The 15,472-nt window shown below is 62.8% G+C and overlaps 1 protein-coding gene across 1 annotated transcript; it reads left to right on the top strand.

Moving 5' to 3' along the window:
• Positions 1–1,858: 1,858 nt before the first annotated feature.
• On the top strand, positions 1,859–3,532 carry FZD2 (frizzled class receptor 2). The gene has a single exon (XM_009954276.2). The coding sequence runs from the start codon at positions 1,859–1,861 to the stop codon at positions 3,530–3,532; it is 1,674 nt and encodes a 557-aa protein (XP_009952578.2).
• The last annotated feature ends 11,940 nt before the right edge of the window (positions 3,533–15,472 follow it).

Here is a 15,472-nt window from a genome sequence, read left to right as displayed (position 1 = left end):
TCCTCGCCCCCCACCCCCAGCATGTCCCAGTCTCCCCTGCTGTGTCCTTACACCCCCCCACCAGCATGTCCCAGTCTCCCCCACCGTGTCCCAGTCACCCCCAATGTGTCCTAGTCTCCCCCACTGCATCCCAGATCCCCCCAGTGTCTCCCAGTCCACCCCTGCTGTGTCCTGTCCCCCCAGTTCCTTCCTGCTGCCCCAGTTTTGGGGACTGGGGTGCTCCTTCACCACGGCCACAGCAGTGGGAGATGTGGAGCCAGTGTGGGGGAGCAGGACGTGGGATGTGTCGTGTCCCCCCGCCAGCTGATTTGGGGACATCGGGGACACCCCTGGCTGTGCAGTGGCCTTGTGGACCTGTGCAGTGCCAGCTCTGGCAGCACCCCAGGGTGTCCATGGGCACCCTACGGGGTGGTGGCACCACCCGAGGAACAAGGGGTGTCAGGGCCGATGTGGCCCTGTTCCAGGGGGGTTGACCAGGACCCTCGTGGGTGCCAGGGGGCCACAGGGGGCAATCCCGCCCCGGTGTGCCCTAAAGGGGGACCTGGGGACAGGAGGGCACCCGCTGCAGTGTGTCGGGGGGGTGATGTGGGTCCCAGGCCTGGGGGGGGCTGTGGGGGGAGCTGCCCCACAGGTGGGAGGACACAGCGGGGGGCAGGGGACACGTGGTGGGGGTGCAGAGGACATGGAGGGGCTCAAGGGACACAGTGGGGCAGGGGACAGCGGGAGGGGGCAGAAGACACAGAAGGGGCACGGGGGACACAGGGGGGTGCAGGGGACGAGGGTGGGGCGCAGGGGACATGGGGAGGCAGGAGACACCAGGGGGTGCAAGGGACACGGGGTGCATCTCGGACATGGAGGGGGGGGGGGCACAGGGACACGGGGAGGGCACAGGGACACCGGGGGGCACTGGGGACACGGGGGGTGGGGGGCGGGAACACGGGGAGGGACCTTTCCCCCTGGCCCCGTCCCGACCCCACGACGTGGGGGGAGTTTTCACGGCGCGGAAAAAGTTTGCGGGGGGGAGGGGGCGGCCAGGCTCCCCCTGGTCCCCGGCCCGGTGACCCCCGGGGGAGGCGGGGGGGGGGGGGCCGCGAGGGGGGTGGGGGGCTGGGCCCGGGGGGGCGGGGGGCGGGACGGCCGCGCCGTTTGAATGTGATTGGCGGGGCGGGGGGGGCGGGGCCCGGCGAGGGCGGGGCGCGGGGGGGGCCGCTCCGCCCGGCGGGGACGCGGCGCTGCCCCGCACAAAGGCGGCGGGAGCGTCCGGTGCGGCCGCTCCGCTCCCCCGGCACCCCCCGGTACCCCCCCCGGTACCCCCCCACCCACGGCATTCCGCCCCCCCCCCCCCCCCCCCCGTCGGCACCCCGCCAGCGCCACCGCCCGCCCGCGGCTCCGGGACCGGGACCGGGAGCTGAGCACCGGGTCGGGGCAGCGGGAGCATCGGGAGCGCCAAGTCCGGGCAGCGGGAGCAGCGCTGCGGAGCACCGGGAGCGGCCGGTCCGGGCACCGGGAGCGCCACGTCCGAGCGCCGGGAGCCGTCCCGCCGCGCACGGTAGACCGGGACACCGGGAGCCGTCCAGCCGGACACCGGACACGTACGCTCTGGGCACCGGGACCGTCCAGGCGGGACCTGAGCGTATCCAGTCACCGGGAGTCGTCCAGGCAGCACGGGGCACGGCAGATCTGATCACCGGGAGCCATCTAAGCAGCACCGGGAGCCATCCAGGTGGCACCAGGCACGGCAGATCCGGTCACTGGGAGCCGTCTAGGCAGCACCGGGCACGGCAGATCCGGAGAGGAGGACCGGCCGGCCGGCTGGGCACCGGGCACGGTAAATCCGGGCGCAGCAGCTCGGGGCACCATGGGCCCCCCCGGCATGCTGCCCGCCCTGGCCTGGCTGCTGGTGGGGCTGAGCGTGCCGGCGCCATGCCGGAGCCAGCTGCACGGCGAGAAGGGCATCTCCATCCCCGACCACGGCTTCTGCCAACCCATCTCCATCCCGCTCTGCACCGACATCGCCTACAACCAGACCATCATGCCCAACCTGCTGGGGCACACCAACCAGGAGGACGCGGGGTTGGAGGTCCACCAGTTCTACCCCTTGGTGAAGGTCCAATGCTCGTTGGAGCTCAAGTTCTTCCTCTGCTCCATGTACGCGCCGGTCTGCACGGTGCTGGAGCAGGCCATCCCACCGTGTCGCTCCATCTGCGAGCGGGCGCGCCAGGGCTGCGAAGCCCTCATGAATAAATTCGGTTTCCAATGGCCGGAGCGATTACGTTGCGAGAATTTCCCCCGGCACGGCGCCGAGCAGATCTGTGTGGGGCAGAACCATTCGGAGGACGGCGGTTCGCCAGCGTTGCTCACCAGCGCCACGCCGTTGGCCGGCCAGGGCACCCCGGGTGCCCCTCGTTATGCCACCCTTGACCACCCCTTCCACTGCCCGCGGGCGCTGAAGGTGCCCAGCTACCTCAACTACAAGTTCTTGGGCGAGAAGGACTGCGCGGCGCCTTGCGAGCCCTCCCGGCCCGACGGCCACATGTTCTTCAACGAGGACGAGATCCGTTTTGCCCGTATCTGGATCCTCATCTGGTCCGTCTTGTGTTGTGCCTCCACGTTCTTCACCGTCACCACATACCTGGTGGACATGCAGCGTTTCCGCTACCCCGAGCGACCCATCATCTTCCTCTCGGGGTGCTACACCATGGTGTCGGTGGCCTACATCGCCGGCTTCGTGCTGGAGGAGAGGGTGGTCTGCAACGAGCGTTTCCAGGAGGACGGCTACCGCACCGTGGTACAGGGCACCAAGAAGGAAGGTTGCACCATCCTCTTCATGATGCTCTACTTCTTCAGCATGGCCAGCTCGATCTGGTGGGTCATCCTCTCCCTCACCTGGTTCCTGGCCGCCGGCATGAAGTGGGGCCACGAGGCCATCGAGGCCAACTCCCAGTACTTCCACTTGGCCGCCTGGGCCGTGCCGGCCGTCAAGACCATCACCATCCTGGCCATGGGGCAGATCGATGGCGACCTGCTGAGCGGCGTCTGCTTCGTGGGCCTCAACAACATCGACCCTCTCCGGGGCTTCGTGTTGGCCCCTCTCTTCGTCTACCTCTTCATCGGCACCTCCTTCCTTCTGGCCGGCTTCGTCTCCCTCTTCCGCATCCGCACCATCATGAAACACGGCGGGACCAAAACGGAGAAGCTGGAGCGGTTGATGGTTCGCATCGGGGTCTTCAGCGTCCTCTACACCGTCCCGGCCACCATCGTCATCGCTTGCTATTTCTACGAGCAGGCTTTCCGCGAGCACTGGGAGCGCAGCTGGATCAGCCAGAACTGCAAGAGCTTGGCCATCCCCTGCCCGCTCCACTTCACCCCCCGCATGACCCCCGATTTCACCGTCTACATGATCAAGTATCTCATGACTCTCATCGTGGGCATCACCTCTGGCTTTTGGATATGGTCGGGTAAAACCCTGCACTCGTGGAGGAAGTTCTACACGCGGCTCACCAACAGCAAGCAGGGCGAGACGACGGTGTGACCCCCCCCACCCCGCCGAGCCCGGCCGCTACTGCCCTTCGGCTTGAATTTTTTTGGGGGGATTTTATTATATATTTTTTATTTTTAGATTTATTAACGTCTAAGGGGTGTCTCTCTTTCTCTTTGAAAAAAAAAAAAATTTTTTTTTTTGTAATTAAACCTGTAAATAGCATTTGTAAATTTAATTATATATTTCTATTTAAAACACAAAAAAGAGGAAAAAAAGGAGAACAGGGAGAAAAGAAAGGAGAAAAAGGAAGGGAAGGGAAAAAGGAGAGGAAAAAGAAAGCAGAAAAAAAGGAGGGGAGGGAAAGAGAGAAAAAGGAGAGAAAAAAGAGGAAAAGGAGGGAGAAAAAAGAGGAGGGAAAGAGAAAAAGAGGAAAAGGAGAGAAAAAAGAGGAAAAGAAGAGAAAAACGAAAAAAGAGGGGGAGGGACAAAAAGGAGGGGGAAAAGGGAGAAAAAAGGAGGGAGAAGAAGGAGAGAAAAAAAGGGAAAAAAAGGAGAAACAAGAGGAGGACAAAAAAAAAAGGGGGCGGGGGGGGGGAAGGTGAAAAGTGAGGGGAAAAAAAGGAGAAAAAGGGAAAAGACCCTACCGAGCTGGGGGAGGCTTCTCGCCCGCCCTCTCTCCGCTGCCCGGTTGGGTCCCCCCTCCCCGCGGAGCCCCCGGGGCTGTCGGTGTTGGCTCCGGGGCGGCTCTCCCCGGCCCCGGGCTGCCCCGCCGGCCCCTGGAAAAGGGGTGGGGGGAGGAAAGAACCCAATAAAAATCCCACTTTTCTCCCTTTCCTTTTGGAAGCTCCTCCAAAAAGTTAATTATTTTATTCCCCCCCGCCTTCGCTCGCTCCCGTGGCGGGGCTCTGTGTGTGTGTGTGTGTCCCCCTCCCCGGTCACCCGGGGCTGGGGTCTCTGCCCGTACCCCTGCCCGCACCACCCTGCCTGTACCCCCCCCCCCAGCTTGGCCGCAGACTTTTCCTCCCAAATTACCTTTGAAACAGTCCTTTGCAAATACAAAACGAGTAAAACGAAACGCTAACTTATTCCTGAAGGCTTTTTTTCCCCCCCCCCAAAAAAATCAAGAATTCAAGGGGGGGTCCCCATGGGTGCTGCCGGGCCCCCCCCCCCCCCCCACTTCCATCGCACCCTGGGGATGAGCCAGCATCTCCCTCCAGCTGGAACAAAGCGCTTAGCAGGGGAAAAAAATGTCTATTTAACCCCAAAAATAAGGATTTTTCCATTTGGAGTGGGATGGGGGGGACCTCCCCTGTGACCCACCCGGAGGAAATAGCTCACATTTTCTCTAGGATTAGGGGTTTGGGGTGTGTGTGGGTCCCCAATTCCAAGTCTCCGGAGAGTAGCGGGTCCTGGCTTCGGTTTGGCTTGTTGGGATTTGGGCGATGCTGGAGATGGGGAGTTCCAGCTGGAGGGGGGCTGGCACGGAGGTCGGGGAGGGGAAGGATGGATTTAATCAGCTGGATTTAATTGAAATGAAAAAACACCCAAAAAAAAAAAAAATATTCTTCCCAAAATGGAGAGGGAGACCTGGCTGGGGAAGCGCTGACCCCATGAGCGCCCCAAAACCGGCCCTGAGAAACCCCAAAGCTTCTCGTCTCCATCATTTTGGGGAATTTTTGGATCCTCAGAGCACAAAGGGGGAATGTGGGGGGATTGAGCTGTTCCCTTTTCCCCAGAAAAACCCCGGAACGATCCCCAAACCCCCTTAAAAATCCCAATTCTCCGTCGAAGGGCAAACCCGAAAGGGTTAAGGCAGCGCCTCTCCAGCACATTTTGGAAAGGAAAAACTCTTTGGATCCGGTTTAATTTTCCAGCGATGACTTGGAAGGGGGGAGAGAAGAGGGGGGAGATGTATCCAGGGTTGGGTTTTTTCCCCCCCTCCATCGTTTGGAGAAACAGTTTGAGGGATGGGCTGGGACCCCCCCCACTACCCACCCCCCCACACCCCCCCCCACCTTGGGTGGCTCTCGAAATGGGAATTAAAATGGGGTTGATTTTACACTGCCGATGTCTTTGCCTCCCTCCCGGAGGGAAAACTGTGCTGGTGGTGACATTGGCAGGATAAGCCTCAGCCAAGGGGACATGGGGGGGACCCCCCCCCTGCACCCCTCGACCCCGTGCACCCAAAGGTACCACCGCCATGGGTGGCTTCACCCTTGCCGCGGGGGATCCCTGGGCCGTATCCAGCCCTGGCACCGGGTGCTTTGGCTCAGGGGTGCTGCCCAGCGGCTGGTTCTCATTATCCGACTGGAGGGTCCCGCTCCCCGAAAGGCAGATCCCACCCAAAGCCGCTTTGTTTTCCGGAGGCGAAGCATCGGATCGCCGCGGGACGGGGGGAATGTAAACTTTCCACCCAGGAATGCAGGAGCTGGGAGATGATTTTTTCGTTGTTGTTGTTGAAAGGCTTCGGACTCCCAGCTTTGGAAAACAGAGCCGGGATTATAGAGGCTGTGCCCAAGGGCGGAGCTCTGGGGGTGCTCAGCACCCCATGGGTGCTGCTGGGACACACCTGGGGGCTCTGTCTGTGTCCCCCCTCCCTGGCCCCGTGGGCTCCTGTGATGCCCGCGGAGGTTTGGAGCTGGAGTTGGAGGAGCTGGGCTGGATCCTGCCCCAGCAGCGGCCATGTGGCTCAGCCCGGGGCCTTTCAGAGGTCTGTTTGGGGGGGGGTTGGAGGGTTTTGGAGGATTTTGGCTCTCAGGGCCGTTTGCAGCCCGAGCAGGGAAGGAGCCGGAGGGCATTTGCAAGCAACAGTCAGTGTGTGTGCCCTCTGTCTCCTGGTCTGTCACCCCAGGGGTGGGACACCCAGGGTCAGGCTAAGCCTGGGGACAGGTCACCCCAAGGATGGATCTCCCTTGGGATGGGTCACCCTGGGTCCAGCTAACCTCAGTGAGGGGTCCGGGTCCCCCTGGGGATGGGTCACCCCAGGTCCGGGTCACCCTAGGGATAGGTCACCCCAGGTCCAACTAACCCTGGGGACAGGTCACCCTGGGTGTTGGTCACCCTGGGGACACATCACCCCAGGTCTAGGTTGTCCGAGGGATGGGTCACCCCAGGGATGGGCCACCCCAGGGATGGATCACCCCAAGTCCAACTAACCCCATGGATGTGTCACCCCCTGTCCAGGTAACCCTGGGGACAGGTCACCCTTGGGCTGGCTAACCCAGGGAATGCGTCCCTCCAGGTCCAGCTAACCCCAGGGACAGGGGACAGGGACCTCCTCGCTGCACACGGCTGAGCCCCAGCCCTGCCAGGCTGGTGACTCCCATCCTCCTTTTCCTCTTTCAAGCCAAGTGAAGAGGGAGCAAACACCAGCAGCGAGTCCTGCCGTGTGTGTGTCGTGTGTGTGTGTGTCGTCGTCCCCCCCCCCCCGCCTGGCCGTGCTGGGGGTCCTTTGATGTCCCCTAATGAGTCCCTCTCTGTTTTCACAGCTGCCCAACGCGGCAGAAGTCAATTAAAGTGCACCCCGGCTCCTCCCGCCCGGCAAACGCCTGCCCTGACTGGCCCCAGAGCACCCACAACTCATCATACCAGTGTCCAGGGAGGCTCACAGGGCTCCTTCTGGTGGGGACAGGGACAGAGGGGTCCCCAGAAGGAGCGGCCAGAGTTGGGTCAGCTGTGGGGTGATGGCGCTGGGCTCTATCCCAGCAAGGAGACAGCCTGGGGGTGAAACCAGTGCAGGGAAGGGAGTGCTGGAGGAAGGAACTGGTCTCACTGGGAGAAGGATGTCCCTAGAACTGCCTGTCCCGATGCTCCTGTCCCCCAGGCCATGGTCACTCCTGTCCCCTGGCCACTGGCCATCCTGTCCCCTGGACCACCCTGGCCACAAGGTCTCCTGTCCCCATATCCATGGACTCTCCTGTCCCCTGTCTCCCAGGATGGGACAGGGGATGGGACCCTGTCCCATGGGCAGTCCTGTCCTGTCCCCAGGGCTGTCCCATCCCCTGTCCCCCGGGGTCTCAACCCCCTTTGTGCTGTGTCCCACCAGCTCAGTCCCAGGGTGACAATTCCCTCGGGGCAGTGGGGTCCATCTCCCCCCACGCCCCCCATCACCACCCCCCTGTCCTGCGTCCCCAGCAGTGATGTGGGGGGATGGCAGAGGGAGGTGATGGGGAGGAGGGAGGTGACGAGGGACAGCTTGTGGTGGCACGTCATGCGTCCCCACCAACCATTTCTCTTCGCCTTTAACGGCGTGACAGGTCCAAGGGCCTCGGTGGGGACATTGCTGCCTGTCCCCAACCCGCAGGCAGCTGCCCGCTCGTGCCTCGATGGGCCTTAACCTCCACGAGGACGATGCCAGCAGAGACCCGAGACTGACGGAGACCAGCACCCATGGGTGCTGTGGGCAGAGTGGGCCCTCCCGGGTGTTCCCGGCCCTCCTGGCCCCGTTGTCCCCCCCGGCCGCGGGCGCTGGAGCGGGAACTCGCCGAGGCCGGCAGAGCACTGGCCGGACGCCAGCGAGGACAGGCGGCCGCGCCGGCTAAATTCGGCTCCTCACTGCGCCGCTCTTAAAGGAGACGGAGCTGCCAGAGAACAGGATGCGTCCCCCTGGCAATTAGGGATGTCCCTAACGAGGCTTGGGTTTCCCAAGGGAGATGGAGGATCCTGTCCCCATCCCACTGCCCTGCCCTGGTGACGTGGGGTGGGTGGGTGTGGGACCTGTCTCCATCCTACCTGAATGACGTGGGGACCCACCTCTGTGCAGCGGTGATGCCTGGAGGGCGTGGGGCCATCTCTCCATCCCGGCATCCTCCTGGAGAACTTGGGATGAGTAAATGTGATGACCTGTCCCATTTCTAGCATCCTTCCTTGAGAACATGGGGCATGCAGATGTGGCACCCCGTCTCCATCCCAGCACCCCGCAGAGAGAACATGGGATGGATGGACACAGGATGGGTGAGCACGGGACACCTCTCCATCCTGGTGACCCTCCTGGGGAGCATCCCAGCATCTCAGCATCCTTCCTGGAGGACGGGGGATGGTTGGAAGTGGGATGGGAATGGTATCCCATCTCCTTCCTGGCGTATCTCCTGGAGAACGTGGGATGGGTGAGCACGGTTCCCCACCTTCATCCAGAGAACATGGGATGGGTGGTCATGGGTCCCCATCCCTGTCCTGGTGTCCCTCCTGGAGAACATTCCAGCATCTCAGCATCCCTCCTGGGTGATGGGGGATGGCTGGACATGGGGTGAGCATGGGACCCCATCTCCAGCCTGCTATTCCTCCTGGAGAATGGGGGAAGGATGGAAGCGGGATAGGTGGGCACGGTACCCCATCTCCATCCCGGTGTGCCTCCTGGAGAACATGGGATGGATGGACACGTTTCCCCACCTCCACCCAACACCCCATCCAGAGAATATGGGACGGATGGGCATGGGATGGGGGGGGGGGGCACGGGTTCCCCTCTCCATCCCAGTGTTCCTCCTGGAGGGTGGGGGACGGATGGAAGCGGGGTGGGGACAGTACCCCATCCCGGTGCGCCTCCCGGAGGACACGGCGTGGGTGGACACGGGCCCCCCCCCCCCAGCCCAGGGCAGCCCCGCTCCCCCCGCCCGCGGGCCCCGCCGTGGGGCTGCCCCACGGCCACGCGGTTCCGGCGCAGCTGGCCCGGCCCGGGGGGGGGCCGGGAGGGGAGCCCGGGGGGAGCCCGGGGGGGCCGGGGGGGGGGGGGGCGGAACCCGGTCGGGGGGGCGGCTCCGGAGGCGGCGGCGCCTCTGAATGCGGGGAATGTTTTTGCAGCTGGAGTCGATTAGGGGCGGGTGCGGCGGCGGCAGCGCGGGCCGGGCGGGAGGGGGGTGCGAGGGGGGTGTGGGGGGGCGTGCAAGGGGGGTGCGAGGGGGGAGTGTGCGTGCGAGGGGGAGGGCAAGGGCGGGGGGGTGCAACAAGGGTGTCTGGGGCGGGGGGTGCGTGCAAGGGGGAGGTGTGCGTGCAAGGGGGTGTGAAAGGGGGGGTGGGTCGTGCAAGGGGGTGTGTAAGGAGGGGGGGCTGCTCGCAAGGGGTGTGCAAGGGGGACTGCGTGTGTGTGCAGGGGAGGGCGCAAGGAGGGGGGTGTGTGCGAAGGGGAGTGTGTGTGCGCAAGGGGGGGGTGGTGTGCACAAGGGGGGTGCAAGGGAGAAGGGTACAAGGGGGAATGCGTGTGTGTGCAAGGGGGAGTGCAACGAGGGGGGTGTGCGCAAGGGGGGGTGCAAGGAGGGGGGGTGTTCGCGCAAGGGGGGGGTGCAAAGAGGAGGTGTGCAAGGAGAGTGTGTGCACACGGGGGCGTGTCTGTGTGAGTGGGTGTGTCCACAAGAGGTGTGCAAAGGGGAGTGAGTGTGCACGGGGGTGTGCAAAGGGGGTGCATGCTTGGGGGGTGCAAGGGGGAAAGTGTCTGTGCAAGGAGGGGGTGTGTGTGTACAGATGGGGTGTGCAAAGAAGTGTTTGCATGCAAGGGGCGTGTGTGTGTGTGCAAGGGGGGCATGTGTGCAACAGGAGTTGCATGCAAGGGGGAAACACTCGAGTGTGCAAGGAGGGGTGAATGAAAAGGTGGGTGTGCAAAGGGAGTGCAGAGAGCAGGGTATGTGCAAGGGGGAGCACGCGTGTGTAAGGGGAGCTGCGTGCAAGTAAGAACAAGTGTGTGAAAGGAGAACACATCAGTGCACGTGTGTGTGCACAAGGAAGCCCATGTGTGTGCAGCAGGGTGGGTGTGCAGGGGGTGGGTGTGCACAGGGTGTATGAGTGTGGGTAGGCATGTGAGGGGACCACGTGCACTTGAAAAACGTGCGGGTGCATGCACACGTGTGCAGGGTGGGGGTGCACACGCCGCGGACATGTGCTTGTGAGCGGGTGTGCAAATAGGCGTGTGCAGCAGGGAAGGCCCCGGGGGTGGGGGGCCGAGCACAGAGAACACGGGCTGCACATGGGATGGCCATGCGTGTGCAAGTGGCCGGTGTGTGCTCACCCCTGAGCTCCCCCGCAGGGACCCGCACGCGGGGGCACACGCGTGTGGCAGCGGCACTGCCTGCCAGCCCCCGGGCCGTGTGACGAGCTGGCCCGTCCTCAGCCCCCGGCTCTGACGCAGCCGCCGGCCGCCCGCAGAACCATTTATAGCAAATTCGGGGCCGCCGCTGAGCTGGGGGAGGGCCGGGGGGGGCCCGATCCGTGTGCCAGGGCAGCCGTGGCCCAGGGCGGCCCGGCCGTGGGGACAGGGCACACCCAGCAAGCAGAGGCCTGGCGTGGGGGGGTGTGAACGGAGCGGGTGTGCGCACACGCGTGTGCACATGCACACATGTGTGGGCGCTGTGCTGCACGCACGAGCCTGCGTGTCGGTGGGCAGCTGCCCGCTTGACACACGTCTGTGCGCGTGCACAGGCACGTGTACGCGGAAGCACGCGCGTGCACGTGTGCACATGCAAGCACACCCGCCCTCACACGCACACGTTGGAGGTTCCCCCTGTGACGAAGGTTCCCCCATGATGGAGGTTCCCCCAAAATGAGGGTATCCCCCACGATGGAGGTGCCCCCCAAGGTGGAGGTGTCCTCCGTGATGAGGGTTCCCGGATAACGGAGGTTCCCCCAAAATGAAGGTTGCCCCATGATGGAGGTGCCCCCCCATGATGGAGGTATCCCGCATGTTAAGGGTTCCCCCACAATAAAGGGTTCCCCCCAATAAAAGTTTTCCCCCATGATGGAGGTCCCCCCCAAATGAAGGTATCCCCATGATGGATGCTCCCCCATGATGAGGGTTCCCCGCACAATGGACGTTCCCCTGACGGATGTTTCCCCACGATGGAGGTTCCCCCAAAATTAAGGTTTCCCCCATGATGAAGGTTCCCCCCGCGATGGAGGTTTCCCTGATGATGGAGCCCCTCCAAGATGAGGGGGTTCTCCCACACCAGCAGCTCCCCAGGACCCTCACGATGGGGTCCAAGCCCTCTCCTGGAGCCAGGAAGCTGCGGCAGGAGGACACGAAGCTAAAAATGCCCCGGGAGTCACCACGGCAGGACCAAGCCAAGCTCCACCGCGGCACGGACCCACTGATGAAAGCCACCACCAAACGCGGTGGCTCCGCTGCGTCCCCACTGCCAGGCTGGGGGCTGGGGGCACCCAGGGACCCCGGGGGGGGTGGTGGGGACGTGCCCACGAGGTGCCACCAAGGAGCTCAAGGTGCGTCACTGGTTGGGGAGGGAACCGCAGGTCACCCCGGGGGGGAAGTGTCACTGTCACTGCACGGCACTGGCACCGCTCGGGCGTCCCCCCAGCCCATCTGAGGGTCCCGGGCACCCATGGGTGCACACGTGTGTTGTGTGCACAGGGGAGCAGGCCCAGGCAGCGCGCACACGTGGGGACACACGTGCACAGATGTGCACACACGTGTCATGCACACCACATGGCACACCCCGTGCACACACGGTACAGCTACGCACAACACATGCACACGTGTGTGCACCCAGGGCACACGCACACGGACACACGCACCCCGCCAGACACCAGGAACACACCTGAGTTCACGCTCACACGCACCAATCGCCCCCTAAAAACACACAGGTGTGCACACGTGCCAAGTTTGGGTGCACACACACATCCCACACGTGTGCACCCCTGGACATACAGGAGACACACACAGTGTGCAGAGCTGCACGCGCCCGGAGCACACAGGCATCCTCCAGCACATGCAAAGCACATGCACATGCATGCACACGCCACACGCACATGCATGCACACGCCACATGTGTATGCATGCACATGCACAAATCCATGCGTGTGTGCCACGCCCATGCTCACACATGCGTGCATGTACACTGCACTTGTGCACACCTGTGCACCCGTGCAAATCTCACACGCATGCAGGTATGCATCACACTCACACATGCACACACCCACGCATATGCACATGGGGTGTGTGCGTGTTGCATGCGCCATGCATATGTGCACACACGTGCTGTGTTGCCTGTGTGTGCGCACCCCACACATGCACATGTGCAGTCCCACCTCTGAGCGTGCACACACCTGCACACACACATACATGCACATGTACCATGCACACTCACACCAATGTGCCACGTTGCACGTGTGCACACACACTGCACGTGTGCATGTTCCCCAGGCACACATGCAAACCCCGCAAATGTGCATGCATCCCCTCCTGTATGCACACTCCCCCGTATGCACACCCCCATGCACACGCACACTCCCCCCATGTTGCATGCACAGCCCCTGTACATGCACCCACACCCCAGGCCCACACACAACCCTCCTGTGTGCACACACTCCCATGCAAATGCCATGCACATGGCATGAACACGCCATGCACATGCCCTGCACATCATGCACACGCCATGCGCATGCCAAGCACCATGCACAGACCATGCACAGGCCCTGCACATGCCATGGACGCACCACGCACACACTATGGACATGCCATGCACATGCTGTGCACACGCCATTCCACAGGCCACGGACACACCATGCACTCACCATGCACGTCATGCACACGCCATGTGCATGCCATGGACACGCCACGCACACACTATGGACATGCCATGCGCACACCATGCACGTGCTGTGCACTGATCATGCGCACACCCTGCACACACCATGTGCACACCATGCACACGCACGCACACGCACACACCATGCACGTGCATGCACACACATGCACACACATACACACATGCACACGCATGTGCACACACAAGGCTGTGGGTGCCCCACAGGCGCCCTGGGGCTCCCTCCCTCCCTCCCCGCTGGGGTGAGGCCTTGCGGCGGGAGGAAGAGGTGGAGGGAGGGCGGGAGGAGGAAGGAGGGGGAGGCAGGAGGGGTGCGGTGGTCTCAGTCGGCTGCCCAGAGGAAGGAGGACACTCTCTGCTCCCCACTGGGCAGCCGCTGTGGGGACATGTGGCATCCCCCAGGCCAGCCCCAAGGTCGTCCCCACTCAGGAGCACTGACCCTTACGTTCACTCTGGTCCCTACTGATGTGCAGGCAGAATGCTCTTGATAAGTGAAGCTACACTTAGGGGAGGGTGCGGGGTTTAAAGGCCATCAGGGCTGTCTCTGTCCTGCCTGGGGTCTGGCGGAGCCACCACCAAGGGGGTGACCCCTCATCGCTGCCCAGCCCCCCAAATGCGGCTCCGATCGCCCAGCCTGAGCATGGAACAAGAGGAAACCCGGGGCTGCGGCTGGGGGGGGACGCAGCACCCTCGAAATGGAAAATTGGGAGTGACCCTCCCCACACACACCCCCTGGCACCATGTCCCCCCATCCCTAGGGCCACCCATTAGAGGGCATCCCAGACCCCAGCACCACCCCCAGCAGGGTTTAACCCCTGCACTGCCAGGGCCACCAGCTCACCGGCACTGCCTGAGTCACACTCCCTATTTCCACCACTTTTACCCCAAACCAGCCGATTCAGGTGGAACAAAATGGTCCCTTGGCCCAAGCCACCACTTTTTATTAATTATTATTATTATTATTAACGAGGTAGGGAAAGAAATCCCCCTCCAGCACAGCAAAGCGCCCTGCGTGCCTTCGCCTGCCTGCTCCAGGGGTGCAGGCAGATGCACCCTGTCCTGTCCAGTGGGAGCTGGGCCAGGGAAGGGAGGGAGGGATGGAGGGAGGGAGGGATGGAGGGACGGAGGGATGGAGGGACGAAGGGTTGGAGGGATGGACTGATGGATCACAGGCAGCGTGGCAGTGCCGTACCTTTGCCTGCACCCCCTCTGCCTGCCGCTCTGCCCACCCGCGCCTGCTGGGGTTCAGGGGGGAACGTGGGGTGGCTTTTTTTTGCAAACCGTCGTTTAAAACCCATTTAATGCTTTTTTTTTTGGGGGGTGGATTAATTAAATCTGGTGACTGGTTGAAGAGCCAGGGCGGGTGGGCTCGCTGGCTGCCTGGCACACACAGGGGTCCCCGGTCATGGCCCCTGGCGCTTCACCCAGGGCACTCTGAGCCAGCGGCTCCACCGGAGCCCCCGGCCTTTCACTCACCAAAAACCCCCGCTCCGTTTCCCCCTTGAAGTCATTGGGACTCTTATCCCCGAAACACATCATCCCTCCATTTTGGGGGGCTTTTTTCAAGCGGCTGTGGTGGGGACACAGGGCTGGATCCCCCCCAGTGCTGCGGGATCCGCTGCCATCGGTGTGATGAGCTGTGCAGCAGGTGAGGTCTCAGCACCAGCCCCACGGTTGTGGTCCCTGCTCTCTGCTCGCTGGGCTTTCCTCACTGCTGAGGGATGGAGCTGAGGGTTGAACGGCTGCACAGGCACCCACCGACCCCCAAGGCGGGGAACATGGGGCTGGGTGACCCCCCCACGCCATCCCCCAGCACAGCCTGGAAGCAAAGCCGGTGCCGGACATAACCCCTACCGAAACCCCAGACCTTTTCCCACCAATTTCTTCCTTCCTGACACTTCCCCCAGCCTTTCCAAGTTCATATTTTGGTGGAAAAAAAGATAATCTCCACCTCTGCTTGCTGACGAGCTTGGGGTTTATCCTTCACAACCCATTGAGGTGTCTCAGCCCCAGTCCCCGATGCCTCCTAATGTCCCCCTCCCCCCCGATTGCCATCCGCTAGGCATGAAGCTGGGGCAAAACTTGGCTCGTGAAGGGGGGATAAGCCACTGCTTTTGGTGCCACCTCCCCACGGCCTGTCCCCAGGGCTGTCACCTCCTGGGTGGCTCTGCCGTGTTGGGATTGCCCAGGAGTGATGGCACGCCAGGGACCGGAGCCTCCCCGCCAGCCTGGGGGGTTGGTTTTATTTCCTGTTTAATATAAAATTGAACCCTTGAAGCATTAAATTTACTTTTCCAGTGGTGGCTGCTCTTTGGGGTTGCTCGTCCCAGCTTGTTTGTGACCAAGGTGGGGACAGAGGCAGGGACGGGGTCGGCCGTGGGTGGGTCTTAGGGAGCTCAGTAGTGATTGGGGGTGGGCTGCTTTCTGCTGAGGGGGGAGGGCTGAGCCT

This window comes from Leptosomus discolor, chromosome 25 (assembly GCF_034619465.1).
Source record: "Leptosomus discolor isolate bLepDis1 chromosome 25, bLepDis1.hap2, whole genome shotgun sequence".
Lineage (NCBI taxonomy): Eukaryota > Metazoa > Chordata > Aves > Leptosomiformes > Leptosomidae > Leptosomus > Leptosomus discolor.
The sequence above is the reverse complement of the archived record's forward strand: the minus strand, read 5'-3'. Positions and strand labels throughout refer to the sequence as shown.